At 44.1% G+C, this 15,456-nt stretch overlaps 1 protein-coding gene across 3 annotated transcripts in view; it reads right to left on the bottom strand.

Annotated features, from left to right (window-relative positions):
- The window catches only part of eif2ak4 (eukaryotic translation initiation factor 2 alpha kinase 4), a 24,177-nt gene extending 9,170 nt beyond the window's left edge, over nt 1-15,007 (bottom strand). For 2 of the 3 annotated variants that reach the window (XM_005916909.3, XM_005916911.3), the window contains exons 1-31: nt 14,616-15,007; nt 14,364-14,479; nt 13,751-13,853; nt 13,499-13,672; nt 12,927-13,007; nt 12,657-12,796; nt 12,476-12,579; nt 12,226-12,383; nt 11,563-12,101; nt 9,474-9,589; nt 9,043-9,200; nt 8,509-8,948; nt 8,348-8,420; nt 8,169-8,258; nt 7,968-8,090; nt 7,778-7,882; nt 7,568-7,631; nt 7,382-7,461; nt 7,161-7,262; nt 7,015-7,065; nt 6,680-6,916; nt 4,682-4,757; nt 4,269-4,390; nt 3,954-4,003; nt 2,592-2,760; nt 1,924-2,040; nt 1,733-1,798; nt 1,268-1,438; nt 1,050-1,184; nt 824-931; nt 315-443 (exon numbers count right to left, since the gene is read on the bottom strand). In XM_005916909.3, the coding sequence (XP_005916971.1) occupies nt 315-443; nt 824-931; nt 1,050-1,184; nt 1,268-1,438; nt 1,733-1,798; nt 1,924-2,040; nt 2,592-2,760; nt 3,954-4,003; nt 4,269-4,390; nt 4,682-4,757; nt 6,680-6,916; nt 7,015-7,065; nt 7,161-7,262; nt 7,382-7,461; nt 7,568-7,631; nt 7,778-7,882; nt 7,968-8,090; nt 8,169-8,258; nt 8,348-8,420; nt 8,509-8,948; nt 9,043-9,200; nt 9,474-9,589; nt 11,563-12,101; nt 12,226-12,383; nt 12,476-12,579; nt 12,657-12,796; nt 12,927-13,007; nt 13,499-13,672; nt 13,751-13,853; nt 14,364-14,479; nt 14,616-14,744 (4,326 nt within the window). In that variant the 5' untranslated portion in view covers nt 14,745-15,007. The remainder of the gene's footprint in view (nt 1-314; nt 444-823; nt 932-1,049; nt 1,185-1,267; nt 1,439-1,732; nt 1,799-1,923; nt 2,041-2,591; nt 2,761-3,953; nt 4,004-4,268; nt 4,391-4,681; nt 4,758-6,679; nt 6,917-7,014; nt 7,066-7,160; nt 7,263-7,381; nt 7,462-7,567; nt 7,632-7,777; nt 7,883-7,967; nt 8,091-8,168; nt 8,259-8,347; nt 8,421-8,508; nt 8,949-9,042; nt 9,201-9,473; nt 9,590-11,562; nt 12,102-12,225; nt 12,384-12,475; nt 12,580-12,656; nt 12,797-12,926; nt 13,008-13,498; nt 13,673-13,750; nt 13,854-14,363; nt 14,480-14,615) is intronic. The other variant, XM_005916910.3, reaches the window with a different exon arrangement.
- Nucleotides 15,008-15,456: the final 449 nt, after the last annotated feature.

Raw genomic sequence — 15,456 nt, 5'->3', positions numbered from 1 at the left:
ATTGCCCCAGTATATTGCCCCAGTATATTGCCCCAGTATATTGCCCCAGTATATTGCCCCAGTATGGCCAGTAATGCTCTTTGAAAAGCAGCCACAGAGCTCATTCTGTGGCGTATTTACCACTTTTACTACTTGCTGTCACACTAAGGCTGCTGGCAACAAGTGAGGGTTTTTCCTTTAAAATAGAAGTCAAGTGTTGCCCTCTATAGGAGGGATGAGATTACTACACTCCATGAGGGGGTCTCAGGGTTCACCTTTAAATCAAAACTGGTTTGTTCTGGTTTTATGAGTGGAACCAGTTAAAGACGACTAACCTGTGAAACATCGTAGTTGATGTCTGCAGCGATGCCGGTGCTCCACAATTTCTGAACAACCCTGATGGCTTTGGACATCGAAGAATGGCCCACAGGGACCACCAGCACATCATAGGAGCTCACTGTTGGCTGATACGAAGACAAACAAATACGGTCGCGCAAAGCAACTACGTGCAAATGCATTTAGTCTAATATTATAGAAGCAGGGAGCTGCAGTTAAAGCATTATGTGTTCAGCAAAGGAGTCATTCCAGGTATTTATATGTGCACGAAGCTTTCGGGGCACATCATTTCACAATCTCCATCTAAAATATAGAAAATGATGCACCTCCAAAAATAACTCCGTGGAGTCGGGAGCAGCGGTGATCATAGTTATTAACAGGTTTCTAAAAGTAGCTGTGTGGCAGCCCGACTGCTCTATGAAGCCATCATTAAATATGAAACCATCTGCTGCTCCTTCATTATAATAATTAGCAACGTCAGATTCAAGCGTGTGTCTGCGTCTCTCACCGGCTCCTCCATGCTGACTATAGCAGCGCAGACTTTGTCCACGGCGACACTGGCCCCCACTGCGCTGGGGACGGGTCCTGTGGAAACCGGTCCACGAAACTCCAGGATCTAGAAAGGCAGGGAGCAAACTGCATGATATAGGCCCATGTTTTTCAAATAAACAGCTACATGTGATTAATATTAGTGGTGGCCTGGCTTTACTTTGTGGAATGACTGTAAAGCCTACCAAGTGGTCGTAGCGTCCTCCGGCTGCCAGAATATCTGGTACGGTTCGTCTGCGCTTCCTGATGAAAGCCACAAACTGGAAGATGACTCCTGAGTGGTGTTGCACTTTGTACACTAAGCCTAAGTTGATCACCACCTATAAAGGAGATACAGCTTTATTTAAAAACAAAGTAAAGCAGATACAGCAGGTGTTTCCTTATCCTCCAGAATCTGTATCACCATCAGTTTAACTCCAAGTTTGGGCAGAAGCACAGTGAGCTCCTCCAGGTCCTTGAGACCCTGCTTGGCCAGCTGGGTAACGGCAGTTTTTTGCTTGGTAAGTGATGACAGCAGCGGCACCAGGTCCTGCAGATTCCCCTTCTGTTCTATGTACTTGTACAGAGTCTGCAACTGAAAGCGAGAGGTGAGGAGAGATGCCAGTGTGACTGAGCATGAGCTTCCCTCCATGACTTTCTGCCAGAAAGCTCTCTTTTCAGTTTTCAGTAGCAGTTTTGTAGACAGCAAAACTACAAGCTCAGGTTCAGGACAGGATCACCGTGTGAGTTCAAATACAGCTGCTGAAAGGCTGCAACCATACCTTCGAGAGCCAGTCTGGCACAAAGCCTTGAATGCAAACTTCTCACATGTGCTACAAGTGTGCTGAATATTTTTTACAGAAGGTTCATACACCAGGTGGACACTCACACAGTTGGCTGACAATGAAAAGTTGCAGAACTTTGCCTCCGCTTCACGTTTGGTGAGTTTCTCACTCTGGAGCAGATGCAGACAAAAAGGAAAAGAAAAAAGGTGATAAAAATGTCACGACTGCCTTACTGACTGCATCTGCTCAAAGGAGCATATCAATAACAGACGTGCAATGTGTAACCCGGACTGACCATAAGGTCACACAGTATGTTAGAGGCCTGGCTCAGTTTGTCCTCCGGGACGCCGCTGTGCAGCAGGACGGCCTTAAACAAGCTGGTGTGGTTTAGGTAGATGTTGTAGTTCCTTTCCTGCAGTCACAAACACACCTTCAACATTCTCAGACACAATTACAGTCAAAATTTAAAAGCACTGCTTCACAATGAGCACTGCGATGAATAATGACCCGCTCGTCCGGCTTCCCTTTCATTCTTTCTGACTCACAGATTCCTAAAAGCTTTTACACAAAGAGCCGAGCGATCAGAAACAAGACCTACGAGGCCAGACACAAAGTTGGACCGGCTTCATGAAGCATGCGAAGAGTAGCACCACTGACGGGGCAATGGAATGAATCGGGACAGGAAATGGACTGTACTGGAAGGGAGGGAAGGAAGTTGACAGAGCGGTGCATAACAGATTTACTAGATAAACAATAAATAGAGTGTAAATCTGTCAGGCTTACACATACTTTGGAACGTTAGGAATGTGAGTGGGAAGTAAGGGGGGACCAAAAAAAATCCCCAACTGGTTAGGTGTTGCTATCGGCATCTGTCAGAAAAATAATTAAGAATCGTGGATCTGACCCAACAGTCTGATTAAAAACATAAACATATAACAACAACACGAGCAGCTTGTGCGTGACCTGCAGCACGGGGAACTCCTGGATTATTTCAGAGATGGTGTAAATGATCTCGGCCTCAGGGAGCAGGCTGTTGCTAACAGGAGTGATGATGTCAAAGGCGCACTCGAGGAGCTCCCTCGGGTGTGCGCGGTCCAGCTTCTTGGGCCGAAAAACTCGTTCAATGCTGTACCTTAAGAGAGATGAAGAGAAACACACGTCCAGCATGAAAACAGGCTTTTTCAACAGATACACAAAAACCACGCTTCAGGTGTTAGCACGACCCGTGAGCACAGCCACGAGTTTCATTACTGTCAGCTATAAAGTGGAGAGGTTAAAGGTTTACCGAGGTAATGAAAAATAACATAACTCGACAAATAAAAAGGAACACTGTGCGTTCTTGTACCTGACTGTTTTCAGAGGAATATTTGGTTTAACCCTAAGATACAATTTCTTCCCATTTCTTTAGCTGAATCTATCAACAATACTAAAGATAACAGTTTGACGGGCATAAAACATTTTTTGCACCAATAATAGCTCTTTGAAAATCACCTGATGACAAAACTCGCCATGTCTGCATGATGTACAGTGTGTCCTTAAAACGATGAGGAAGAAAAAGCCAAAAAAAGAAAAATCTACAGCAGATGAACTGTATCTTAGAATCATGTCAAACAAAATATAATAAAGACTCGACACAGGACTTGGTAGAAATGCTCATTCTTACAGAAGGGAAACATGGAGAGATGTCTGAGGTAAACCAAATGACACAAGAACAGAACTGAAAATCTTTGGCAGGTTTTAAAGAGTTATGGATTCAAAATGAGAAACTTTTAGTTCAAATCAAAGCCAATATGTACAGAGGAGGTTAAGACAAATGTGAGTGTCTACAGCCATCTGTAAAACCAACAAGAGGTTTGAATGTCCTTAGAAATGAACGGAGAACTATTCCTGACGACTATGTAAAGAAAGAATAAGAAAGCTTAGCTACGAGAGTTCACGCTGTGTTCAACAATAACTTTCTAGCTCATTGGAAGTGAACAAATTGAGTCTTTTCATAAACATGTTGCCATGTTTCAATAAACCGCTGCACCTATTTCTCATTTTCCAAGCAAAACATAAAGAGTAAGGGGTGGCTCAAGACTTTTGCACAGTCCGGTATGTTTAAAGAGGGGGGGGACTTGATAAAGTATTGATTGCAGACACAAAAGCATATAACTTTCTTTAAACACATTAAAACACAAATTACGTTTGTTTTTTTCTTTCACATTTTCTATAAAATATTTTTAAGAACATTTTAAATGAAAAGATTTCCCTCATAAACGAGCATCATTAGAATTACTTGTGTGCACACAAATGGTCAAAATGACTTCTCAATATAAACTTTACCGTTTCAGATGTGTCACATTGTTGCGAGCGACGAATCTTGCAAACGCGATCTAAAGCGGAAGAAGGAAAAAAAACAAGAGTTGAGACATTGGGTGCACTTGTATAAAGACAGTGAAGTCTGTGCATACCAGGCTGTAATCAATATATGTGTGGAAACAAGCATTTGGTCCTCGGGGTTCCTGAGGCAGCTGCTGATTGCAGCCTCACACTGTGTGTGTGTGTGTTTGCATGTTCCTATGTAAATAGTTTTATGATTGGCGCTCTGTGTGCATGTGTGGACACGTAAACCAGACTCCGTGTGTGTGTTAAACTCACGCGAAGGTCATAGGGCAGCGTAACCAGCATTCCACTATGGTCCATGAAGCAGGCCAGCTCAATGCCATCGTACAACTTCCTGTTCCTGGGGAGGAACAGCGGGGTCTGGAGACGCACGGCACCTGAAATCAAACACATTGCTGCTCCATCTTCATAAACCACAATGACCCTGTGATAACTGATGCATGTGAACAGACAAACTGCGCATAAACAAACAAGTACAGCTGGACATCATCAGCAACGTGCCCAAAAACAACACTCGCACATGCACAGAATCTGTGCTGCCCAACAGTACGCTTATTGTTTAGCTGCCTCTCACTGCTGCAGATGTTGGGGTCTTTAAAAAGGAGTCCATGTAGTGTCAACAAAGGTCGCGTTCACATGCACGCACTCGACAGACACGGTGCACTCACCGTGCTTCTTGAAGATCCTGGTGATGCTTTCGTACACATGCTGCTGCAATTTGGCATTGTTGAAGCTGAAGCTGCCCTGAAGGGAGAGCAAACAAACAGCCTCTGTCAGGGATCAGGAGACATCGACTAAGCACTAACAGGCCTTGTGCTCATCTGTGATAGACCAGATGAGAGAGCCAGCTTAGAAAGAAAGAGTGCAGCTATTCCTTTGCCTACAGTGCCATCTAGAGGTAGAGAAGGGAAGAAGTGGATTTGCTTCCATGTAACCCTCCTGTTGACCCAGAACAGAAGAGATGTCACATGTCATCTGCATCACTACAGAAAACGAAAAAAATCACAATTATAAAAGAAAATTGTAAAATAATTAATGCCAGTGTTTCTGACACTTTTGGATGAGTAAATTTGCCCGGGTCAAATTAACCCAGGAGCATAATTGGTGTTCCTGGAAACCAACATAACAGGAGGGTTAAGCATTCCTTACAACTTAAACATGACAGGTAGTATGAATTGTGACCTGAAAAAGCACAGGTTTGCAATCATGTTATTTAATAATCCATACTCTTGGACTTGTATGTATACATCTTATAAACACGAATCAAAAAATTAAAGGAACACTTTAAAAACACAACAAATCTCAATGGGAAAAACATGCTAGCTGTGTACACTGACACGGACCGGGTAAGAAATAAATATGATCAACTTGCAGTGGGCTGAATTCAACGACACGCCTAAAATCAAAGTGAAAAGTGATGCAGCAGGCTAGCCCATTTTTGCTGAAATTTAACTGCAGCAATTCAAAATGGCACTTAGCATGCATGGACCATGTGTGCTTATGCCTGACAACACTGGGGCATGCTCCTAATGAGATGACATATGGGCATAACTGAGCTCTAGGCCTGAGGTCCAACTTGGTGGCGCTGGTTGGACTGAAACCAACGTCCCAGGGATGCGTTTTTGCATTTAGATTATATGAGCATGTTATCAATTCCATCATCCTCTGGGAAATGCCTGCATCCTCTCGACATATGATGCTGGGTATTGTTGTGTACTAGGAAGAACCCAGGAGCCACTGCACCAGTGCAGGATCTGACAATGGTCCATCGACTTCATCCAGATAACATTTTTATGGTGATGAGTTAAGGACCTTCTACAGCCCTGTCCTGCTCTCCTAGAGTAACTGTCCGTCCCCTGGAACCTCCTCCATGCTCTTGAGACTGTGCTGAGAGACACACCAAACCTGGCAACGCCACATATTGATGTGCCGTTCTGGACGAGTTGGAGCACCTGTACAACCTCTGTAGGGTCCAGACATCACCTCATGCTACTAGTGACACTGATCCTACCCTAGGCATCGGCAACCTTCAACATGAAAAGAGTCACTTTAGCACCTCCTACCTTCTGGTGGACAGAAGGGCAGATGACTGGGAGAGGATAAGTTATTGCACGCAGTATATGTAATAAAAGGGTAAGGGCTAACCACAGGTTTGCTGACCTTGCCCTAGCTAAATGCAAAACTAGTCAAAAAAAAAGTCAGTGGCCTCTGCCTGTAAAACCATTCCTGTTTTGGGGCTTGTCTCACTGCTGTCCCTGTAGTGCACCTGCTGTTAATAAACACTGAAGCAGCTGAAAGTGATTAACAACCCCTCTGCCAATACTGCTTACTCTACCATCTAAAAAAAGTTTACTTTACCTTCCCTTTAATCCATCTTTCTGATTGGGCACTCTTTACCAATAGAGCACTTGAACAGCAGGTGAGTGACCTCCGATTTGCCTAATATCAACTTTCAACTCAGCTGGGCTTTGAATAGGAATTATCTGTTACACCATCTGAGCACATTATTTGAAAATCTCACATGAATCACAGCTGTTAAAAACAGTATATTAAAAAAGTCTTTCAGCATAGTTTTAATCGGACATCCAGCAAAGATGAAGAACGGCACGGCTACAGTAAAATAAAATCCACTGGCAAACGCTTGGTCAGCTCAATCAGCTCCTCACCTTGTAGAGGTCTATATCATAAGCGTAATCCATGACTGGTGAGGTGTTCTGGGCGAACAGCTGGGCCACCATGGTGCGGTAGGATTTGCCGTTGATATTGGCCATGGTATGCTGCAGCACTTCGTGCAACTCCGACTCCTCCATCTGGGGAGGAGGCAGAAGTTCGCTCTTTAGCAGCTCCAGGGCAGTCGGCCGAAGAGCCGGGTCGTGCTTCAGCAGCCACTCGATCACCCTCTTCTGGTAGACATAAAGAAAAAGGCAGAGAGAGAAACAGACCGCAGTTAGACTGAGATTTATACAAGGAGAAGAAAGCGCTGTGCAACAGTCATCCTCACCTGTGTTCCTTGCTCACGTAAAGTAAAGTCCTCTGGGAAGATGATGGGTTCCTGTAAATATGAAGGGAAAAAAGAAAATCATGTAAGTAAGGCACCAGGTGCAAAAGCCCCACCCAGCTTGTTCTCAGTCTCTGACACAAACACACCCCACGCAGCTGACTCAGGACAGCGATGCGCTCGGCCCCCGTGGTCATCGGCCGGTAGGACATCTCAAAGAGGATTATGCCCAAGCTAAACAGGTCAACCTTCTGCAGACAAGAACATGAATAAAAAGTTCTTTAAAACTCGAGACGTTCTCAAATAACACGTTTTAGCAACTTCTAATTCTCATGCATCCAGACAAATAAGTGAATCTTTAAATTCCTACTTGGTTGTATGTGGCTTTTGTATTTCCCTGAACCTCCGGACTGACATACAGGGCAGTACCGACCATCCCTGTCATGTTACCTGGAGACATTATGCAAAATCAATATAGAGCGCCAGTTCAACAGGAATATTATTGCACGGCTATCAAAGGTGTTATGAGAAACCGTGTTTTCAAACTCTCTTGCACCTGTTGGGTCCGGTTTGGCCATCACCGCAGAGCCGCTCTCCTCCACCTCAAATTTCCCAGCAGCCTTTGAGAGATAAACAGTTGCTTTAACAAGTTATAAGAGCTTCACGAGGAGTTTTACACGTTAATCAAAACAATGAGGCAAAAATCAGTGCCGCCTGTCAGCAGAGCGAAACTGAAAGCTGCACGCCACACTGTAATAATGCGTACCACGTTAGCGGGATGATCTGTAGCCAGGCCGAAGTCGCCAATTTTCACGTGATCCTGTGAGTCGAGGAAGATGTTGACAGGCTTCAGGTCCCTGTGAATCATGCCCTAGAACGAAGGGGGAACATAAGATATTCAAATCTTGGCTTTAGTCACAGTTATACTCCATCCAATCAGTGCAGCCGCTCCATACCTGCTCGTGGATGTAAGCAAGGCCGTCCAGTATCTCCCTGAAAAGCCTCCATAACCGATTCTGATCCTGATGCAGGCCTTGATCTATTGTGTCTCGTAAAGTGCTCTTTTCACAGTATTCCATCTGTCAGGAACGGAAACCTCGGATCAGACGTAAAACAGATCTTTGTTGGTAAAAGTGAAGCACGTGGGGGAAGCTTACTTGTATGTACAGGTAATGTGCCGTAATGAGGTGTCGATCTGACTCTGTGCTCTCCGTTGTGTCGGACGCTGGCCTTTTGCTTGGCTCTACCTGTGGGAGGAAACACCAGCTGGTTGGTGCACCACGCCAAACGCTAACAGACATAACAAAACTAATAAATGAAGTGAAAACATTGGAACCTTTGACATCTCGTCCATGCTTTCATCTCCATTATCAAAAATGATGTCACTCCTCGAGTCATTATTTGATGGCCTGAGTGGGAAAAAAAGAAAAAGAAGGTGATGCATGAGCAGTTGGAGCAGGAGTAAGTCGTCCTTTGGAGGAAAAATAAAAAACGTACAAAAAAGAGGCACCAAAGACATCTTCTTCATCATCGTCGTCATCATCCTCATCATCACTGGACTGGCGTCCGCTGCACCTTGCGCTGGAGGACCTCTCAATGGAGGTGGACCACTCGACTGAGCTGGACAGGGCGGGAGGCGGAGCGATGTCCTCCACGTCGTCAGGCAGGCCGAGCTCGTTGAGGCGCTCCGGTGCATTTTTGCGCTGTGGCGCCTTGTCGGCTGAGCTCAGCGGCTCGGAGCTGTCGGTGTTGCTCAGCACACCTGTGGCGGGCAATTCGTGCCTCTCGATCCACGCGTTGTAATAACGGACGATATTCTCGTGGTTCAGCCGCGACAGCAGCGTCACCTCGCCTTTGATCCGTCGGAACTGCTTACTGGCTGGGTTCACCTGGATGCGTTTCACCGCGTAGTAACAACCGTCTAGTTTGTTCTGAACCTGGATGCGGGCAAAACACAAAAGACAAAAACTTGACTGCCAGATAAAACGAGCGAGAAAGTTCACACAGGGTAAGTAAACTATTTCAACCCACTTTAATTACAGCACCGAAAGCTCCTTTTCCCAGAAGCTGCAGCTCCTCAAACTCGGAGACAAACCGAGAAATCTGCCTGTGCTGCAAGACCGAACTGAAAGGAGCATTGAGGATGTGACTCCGGGGGATGACTGATGACGCAAAGTCCACAGCTAGATCTGAGAGGCAAACAAATCAACATCTTGAGCAATTTTAAGAAGAGAAATCTAAAACTGTTAACGGCTCCTTAAATGCAAGCACTCCCTCAGTATAAAAATAAAAAAATAATCCAAAAAAAAAAGGGGAAAAAGGAAAAAAGAGAATTAAACGTTAATTTTTATTTATCTTTATTATTCGAACATTTTCGACACTAACTTTTATACTGTAACCAATTTAAATAACGATTTCACTGCATTTTTTGTCATCTGTGTTTCCATTTGTGTCACTGTCACCTTCTGGGCTGTTGTCCTGGTACTGTGAAAGGTGCTTAGGCGAGGAAGGCTTGAGGAAAGAATGGTCCAAGAGCTGCTGAGCTGTCCAGCGCTCAGTATCATTCAGACATAAACACCTACAACGCAAAGACACATAAAACCCACTATTAAGCAATATCTGGCACATGCAAAAGAACAGGAACACAAATATACTGCTCTGTGTAAAAGTGGGCCACCCCTCATTTCTTCAGAATTTATTCCAAGGAGCCAGACTTTGTTTTCTTTTTTTAAATGGTCTTGAGAAATAGTTCTCTTGATTTTCTGATGATCTTTAAAAGTTTTAGAAGTCCAGTCCATGTGCCTCCCTTTTCCTAAAGGATTTTTTTTTGTTAAGTTGCTCAACACTGACCTATGAATCACTCAAGCATAAGGCATCTAACTCGAGCGACGGCCCAGTGTTAACACCATAAGAAAACTGCATCTTTAGCCACTTTGTTACTTCCAAATCTTCCCATTTCTCTGGCAAAAACAAAAAAAGGAAACTTTTTCCAGACATAAAATATAAAATAAATATAAAACTGTATTTTTGCATCAACAAGGTGATTCTCAAAGATCTATTAGTTAAAGATAAAAAAAAACTTTGTATCTCAGCATCGGTCCTTAAAAAACTAATGTTAGGAAACAAGTGGAGAGGAAAAGAAAAAGAATTGGCATGCCTAAAAACCCCAACATTATTGCAGCAGTGTGGGATCATGTTGACAGAGAATGGGGGGAAAAACAGATAATATTCAAAGAAGAGCGCTGAACGTCCTTGAAGAAGCCTGGAGAACTATTCCTGAAGGCTAGAAACAACAAGAAAGCTGCCTAAGAGAGTTCAGACTGTGTTGAAGAATAAACGTGGTCACACCAAATATTGATTTTCCAGCTCATTAGAATTGGAAACTGCATTTCCATGTATGTTTCCTTGCAAAATATAAAGCAATGATAGGGGAGCTCAAGACTTTTGCACAGCAATGCATCTTACTCTACAGGCTGCAATGCAAGCAGACAGCAAAACACCAAGACCCAAAGGAACAAATCAGGGTCTCTGCATGTTTGAGCCCATTTACAACAAATCCCATCTGTTTATCATTACTGAAAATCAGACCACAGCGAACTGCGTGGAAGAGCCCGTCCTCCTCCTCTCTTGCAGGCAGTCGCTGTTTTTTGCTCATTTTGTTTTTTAGCAACACAAGATTTGAGCTCCCATGATTTAAACAGTTGATTGATTAGTCAGTCAAAGCATCTGGTAACCATTTTTATGATCGAAAAATTTAATTAAGCAATCTTTCGTGCCAAACATCCGATTGCCCCGGGATATTAAATCCAAGAACTGTTCAACTTTTCTACTCGTTTTATATTCTAACAAATTGGAGGCTTGTCGCAGCAAAACAAGACATTTTAGTGTAGTCACATTTTATTCTGGGATATTATAAGAGACCGATTTATACACTTTTATTAAGTTAATACTTTCAAATCAACACACACTCACCGATTACCTTTTAGGTATACCGATTCAACTGCATGTTAGCTCAAATATACAATCCTATGACAGTAACAATGCATTTCAGCATGCAGATGTGGTCAAAATAACACGCTTAAGTTTAAACTGAACAGCAGATTTGTGATTTAAGTGACTCTGAATTGGCTTCTTGTGCCAGAAGTGCTGATTATTCTGAATATTTCAGAGTCTGCTGTTCTACTGGGAACTCTAGGTTTTACAGAAAATGGTCCAAAAGGCAGAAAATTTCCAAAGAGCAGCTGTTCTCTGTGTGAAAATGCCTCGATGACGTCAGTGCAGAATGATCAGACTGTTTCGAGCTGACAGGAAGGCAAAAGTGATTCAAATAACCACAGATTACAACCAACTTATGCAGAAGAGCAGCTCTGAAAGGGGTCACAGCAGCAGAAGACCACACTGGGTGTCACACCTGTCAGCTAAGACAGGTTGTTCATTTGCATTATAAGTTGGTGACAACAATATAAATAGAAATTGTTTGTTATGTAGTGAGATTAACAGTAAAACTACAAAAATATGCAACATTATGAGGAATTATTCATCGATACATACTTCTGAAGGAAATCCTGAAAATCAGCAGGCAGGCTACTCGGCACTGTCACCGGATACTCCTTCACTTCCTTGCCTTGACTCAGCGCCAGCAGCATCAGTCCCAGGTTCCACACGTCGCCTTTCTTGCCCGTTCTCGTTGGCATCGCCGTTTCCTCGGAGAAACGCACGCGAGCTTGTTCGAAAATGTCTTCTTTGCAGATGTCAGCAAACCTCTTTGATAAACTGTAATCGGTCACTCGAATGTTCCCCTCGGAGTCCACCAGCACGCTGGAGGGCCCCAGCTGTTTGTGGACCACGGAGTTGGAGTGCAGATAGTCGAGAGCGGTCAGCAGCTGGGCCGTGTAGTGGCAGAGCTTATCCAGAGGGACCGGGCCGTGGGCGGTCAGGCTTTGGTTCAAGCTGTTCCCGGCCACGTGCTCCACCAGCATGTAAACCACGATGCATTCCTCCTTCTCGACCACGCTCAGCCCCAAGTATTGCACCAAGTTTGGGTGCTCCAGCCGCAGCAGGGAGTTAAACTCATTTTCTGCTGCATGGATCTGCACAACGCAAGTTGAAATGTGCCAAGCTTTAAGCATGCATGTTCGTAAAGGCTTTATAAGTTCAAATGCAAGATTTAATCAGCAAATTCTTAATAAAAAGCCCCCCTTCCTCTCTACTTGCCTGTTTTTTACAGTTTTCAATCCTTCCTCTCTCCTGGGTGGTGAAGAACTTGCTCATCTTTTTGTTCCACTGCAACGACCACTCATAGATCACAGCAAAATCGCCAGAGTTCACCTCAAACCCGCAATAAATGTTACGACCGAACCGTTCACTTACACCTGTCGGAAACGCACCAAAAAAGAAATGCATTTAAAGAGACATATTACGTTTTTGGCCACGTGGCTGGCAGCGCCAGTCTGATGGCCCTCACCTAAGCTTTTCCCTTGGTGCACAGCAAGCTCTCCAAAAACATTGCTGCTGAAGTGAAGAACCTCCTGCGGGCGACTGTTGTCCTCATTAACCGTGTCCCGTCTGCTGAAGGAGACATATCTAAGCATTATTACTGCACTTTGTTAAACATGAGAAGCTTTTTCTGTATGTAGGACGTGTACCTGTGGCGGGAATTTGAGGTAGTCCGACGGCGATTGCCAGCTGCTTTCTTGGCTTCAAACAGTTCGGGAGCTGCGCCTCCTGGGCTGGGTGGACTCTTCCCCATCACAGACATCGAATGCTCCATGCTCCCGAGTCGCTCCTGCAAATAGAAAGCCATTCAAAGAGTCACTTACAATACTGATGGCTTAGTTATACGGGTTGCTCTGACTGCGATCTATAAAATCCGTGTGATTTTACTGATGATTAACGAAATCAAACAGCGAGAACACCTGTTTAGCCATTTCCTTTCTTCTCTTTTCCTCTCGCTTTTCCTCTTCTCTCCTTTGGATTTCAGCCATGATTTCTTTTTCCTAAAGGAATAAGAAAATTCCATCACAATACACCTTTTGCAGCTTACTTAAACTGTCAGTGTTAAAGATTTTGCTCCAATTAAGAATTTAATTTAAGATACTTTGCCTTTTTTGTGGTAAAACTCCCATGAAAGGAACTTAAAAATGATGTTTTCCACGTCAACTGATAAATGCTATATTCCTATTATAGTCCTAAAGTCATAATAGCCGATATCTGGCCTAAAAAAATTGAAGGACACAGCATGAATAGTACCCCTATCATCATCACAAAAATATTTATTCATAACCAACTAACAACAGTAGAAAGCTGGAATTTGCCAGTTTTCCTAGTAAAAGAGTGAATCATCAGCCTGAACTGCTTCTAGAAATCACAGACGGTCAGGCTGTGAATGAATAACATGAAATGATCCTGTAGCCTTTGTGACCGGACCACACAAATCACTTGGGCATTACACTGCAACCTAATCAGCGTTTCTTCCTCCTGTCCTAACCATCTCCTCCTCCTGCTTGCGTCGTTGGTCCATTCTCTGCTGCTCCTCCAGCGCTAGTTTCTCCTGCTGCCTCCGCTGGTTCTTCAGCATCTCCTCGTGGAAGGAGCGCGACGGAGGCTTGTTGTGTTCGCTCAGGAAACCCTGAATGTGATCCGCTAGCTGGTAAATCATCACCTAAGTTCACAGATAAATAAGTTAATGAAAATCTCAACACACATGGGACTGCACGTGCGTCTGCGAGTGTATGCTCACCTCTCCGCATTGTTCCGCCGCCAGCTTGTTGAGTTCAGCTTGCAGATTTTTGAGGTTGTCGTTTGAAAGGCCTTTGGCATTCTTCAGCTCCAGTTCTGGAGGCCTGTTAGTGCCCAATAATGTCAAGTTAGTCAGACATAATAATTAAAAATACATCCCAGCTTGCCTGTGGTAGTCATGGCATTAAGGTGACCTACTCATGAGATGAACTACTGTTATGTTTTTCATAACTCTCAGCTGTTCTGCTATATTTATATTCATGTACGATTTCTTTTAAACAGATACTTGTGCTTTTTAATGCCTCTTAATGCATTTTAAATGTAACCTGACCCATAAGGCTCTCCCAGGATAATGTGCAATAATGTTAAAAAGTACTGCACGTGTTTTATTTAGCATTATTTGGACTTTCAAAGATTATCACATTGCAAAAGACTAGTGACAATTATTTTTATTAGTGTGTGCTAAAATATGTGACTTTACAGGACTGCTTGAATGGTATTTAATTTCGATATTTTATCTATTTAGTCACTATTCTAGCCATTTTTGATGCAGTGATCCTTGCAGTGCAGCGACAATGATGGAGAATTGGCAAAGAAAGGCAGCCAGTACTCACACGTCCGGATACGTGGGAGGACATTTGACATGCAGGTCCACGGTCACGTAACACTCCTGTCCGTTGTTTAGCCCATTGGGCCGCAGACAGACGTACACCTCTGGTGGCCTTTTAACCTGAAAACCAAATCAAAAGGAGCCTCGTTGATTTGCACTGCAGTTTACTCCAGTTAACACTCGTATATGCAAACACTTGGCAGTCCTCTGCATTCCGCTAACATGAAGATTGCACACAGATAGAAGGTGGATCTACCTTCCAGGGGTCGTTGCTCCGCAGATCCTTGAAATCATCTTCAAAAATAGACGCGAGGGCTTCTAGTTCATTTTCCTGCTGAACCGCGTAGTCGTCTGTCCCGTCCGCTGAAGTGCGCTGACTGCTCATTCTTCTGCCTCAGCTACATGGCAGTCTCCCCGTCCGCACGCCCACAGCCGTCAAACAGAAGGAGGAAGCGGATCCGCTCAGCGCGCAGCTCCAGCCCCGGACTCACCGCACTCAGCTCCCCCGACTCTGTAAGCTCGAAACTCCGCAGATACTCAGCTTGCCTGACAAGAAGTACATGAAGTGAACGCCAACTTACCACGCAGTCGACGGACGACCACAACAACGTTGTATCTGGCGCATGCCTGTTGTAGGTTGCGCGTCGCATGTGAAACGTCATCACGTAGCCGTGTCGAAGAAGGCCTCCAGAGAGCAGTAATCGTCACGGTCTCGGTGTGAAGCCTGTTGAGAGTGGAATTTCCCCTTGTGGGACAATAAAGAATTTGAATTGAGTTGGTGGAAAATGTTGGTTAGTTTTAATAAACATTTTTTAAATATGTAGTTTAATATGTGATTTATCAGTTTAAGTTACAGTCTTTAAAAAAGGAAATACACCATCTTTCAATGCTAAGGTTTAATGAGGACGTATCAGTCATCAGTAGGTCTTAAAATGAGGGGAATGCAGTGAAATGAACGGTTCGTGCCGGAATGCATAAGAAGTGTGGAAAACTGAGTACAGCCCACGAGCCATAACAAATGCAGAGGGTAAACTGTAGCTATGTGCTGCTAATCAAATGCACTCGACTGAGTGTGAGCACCGCTTTCCTTAAAAAGG

Source organism: Haplochromis burtoni, unplaced genomic scaffold (assembly GCF_018398535.1).
Source record: "Haplochromis burtoni strain Fernald_Lab_line unplaced genomic scaffold, NCSU_Asbu1 Contig_16, whole genome shotgun sequence".
Lineage (NCBI taxonomy): Eukaryota > Metazoa > Chordata > Actinopteri > Cichliformes > Cichlidae > Haplochromis > Haplochromis burtoni.
The sequence above is the reverse complement of the archived record's forward strand: the minus strand, read 5'-3'. Positions and strand labels throughout refer to the sequence as shown.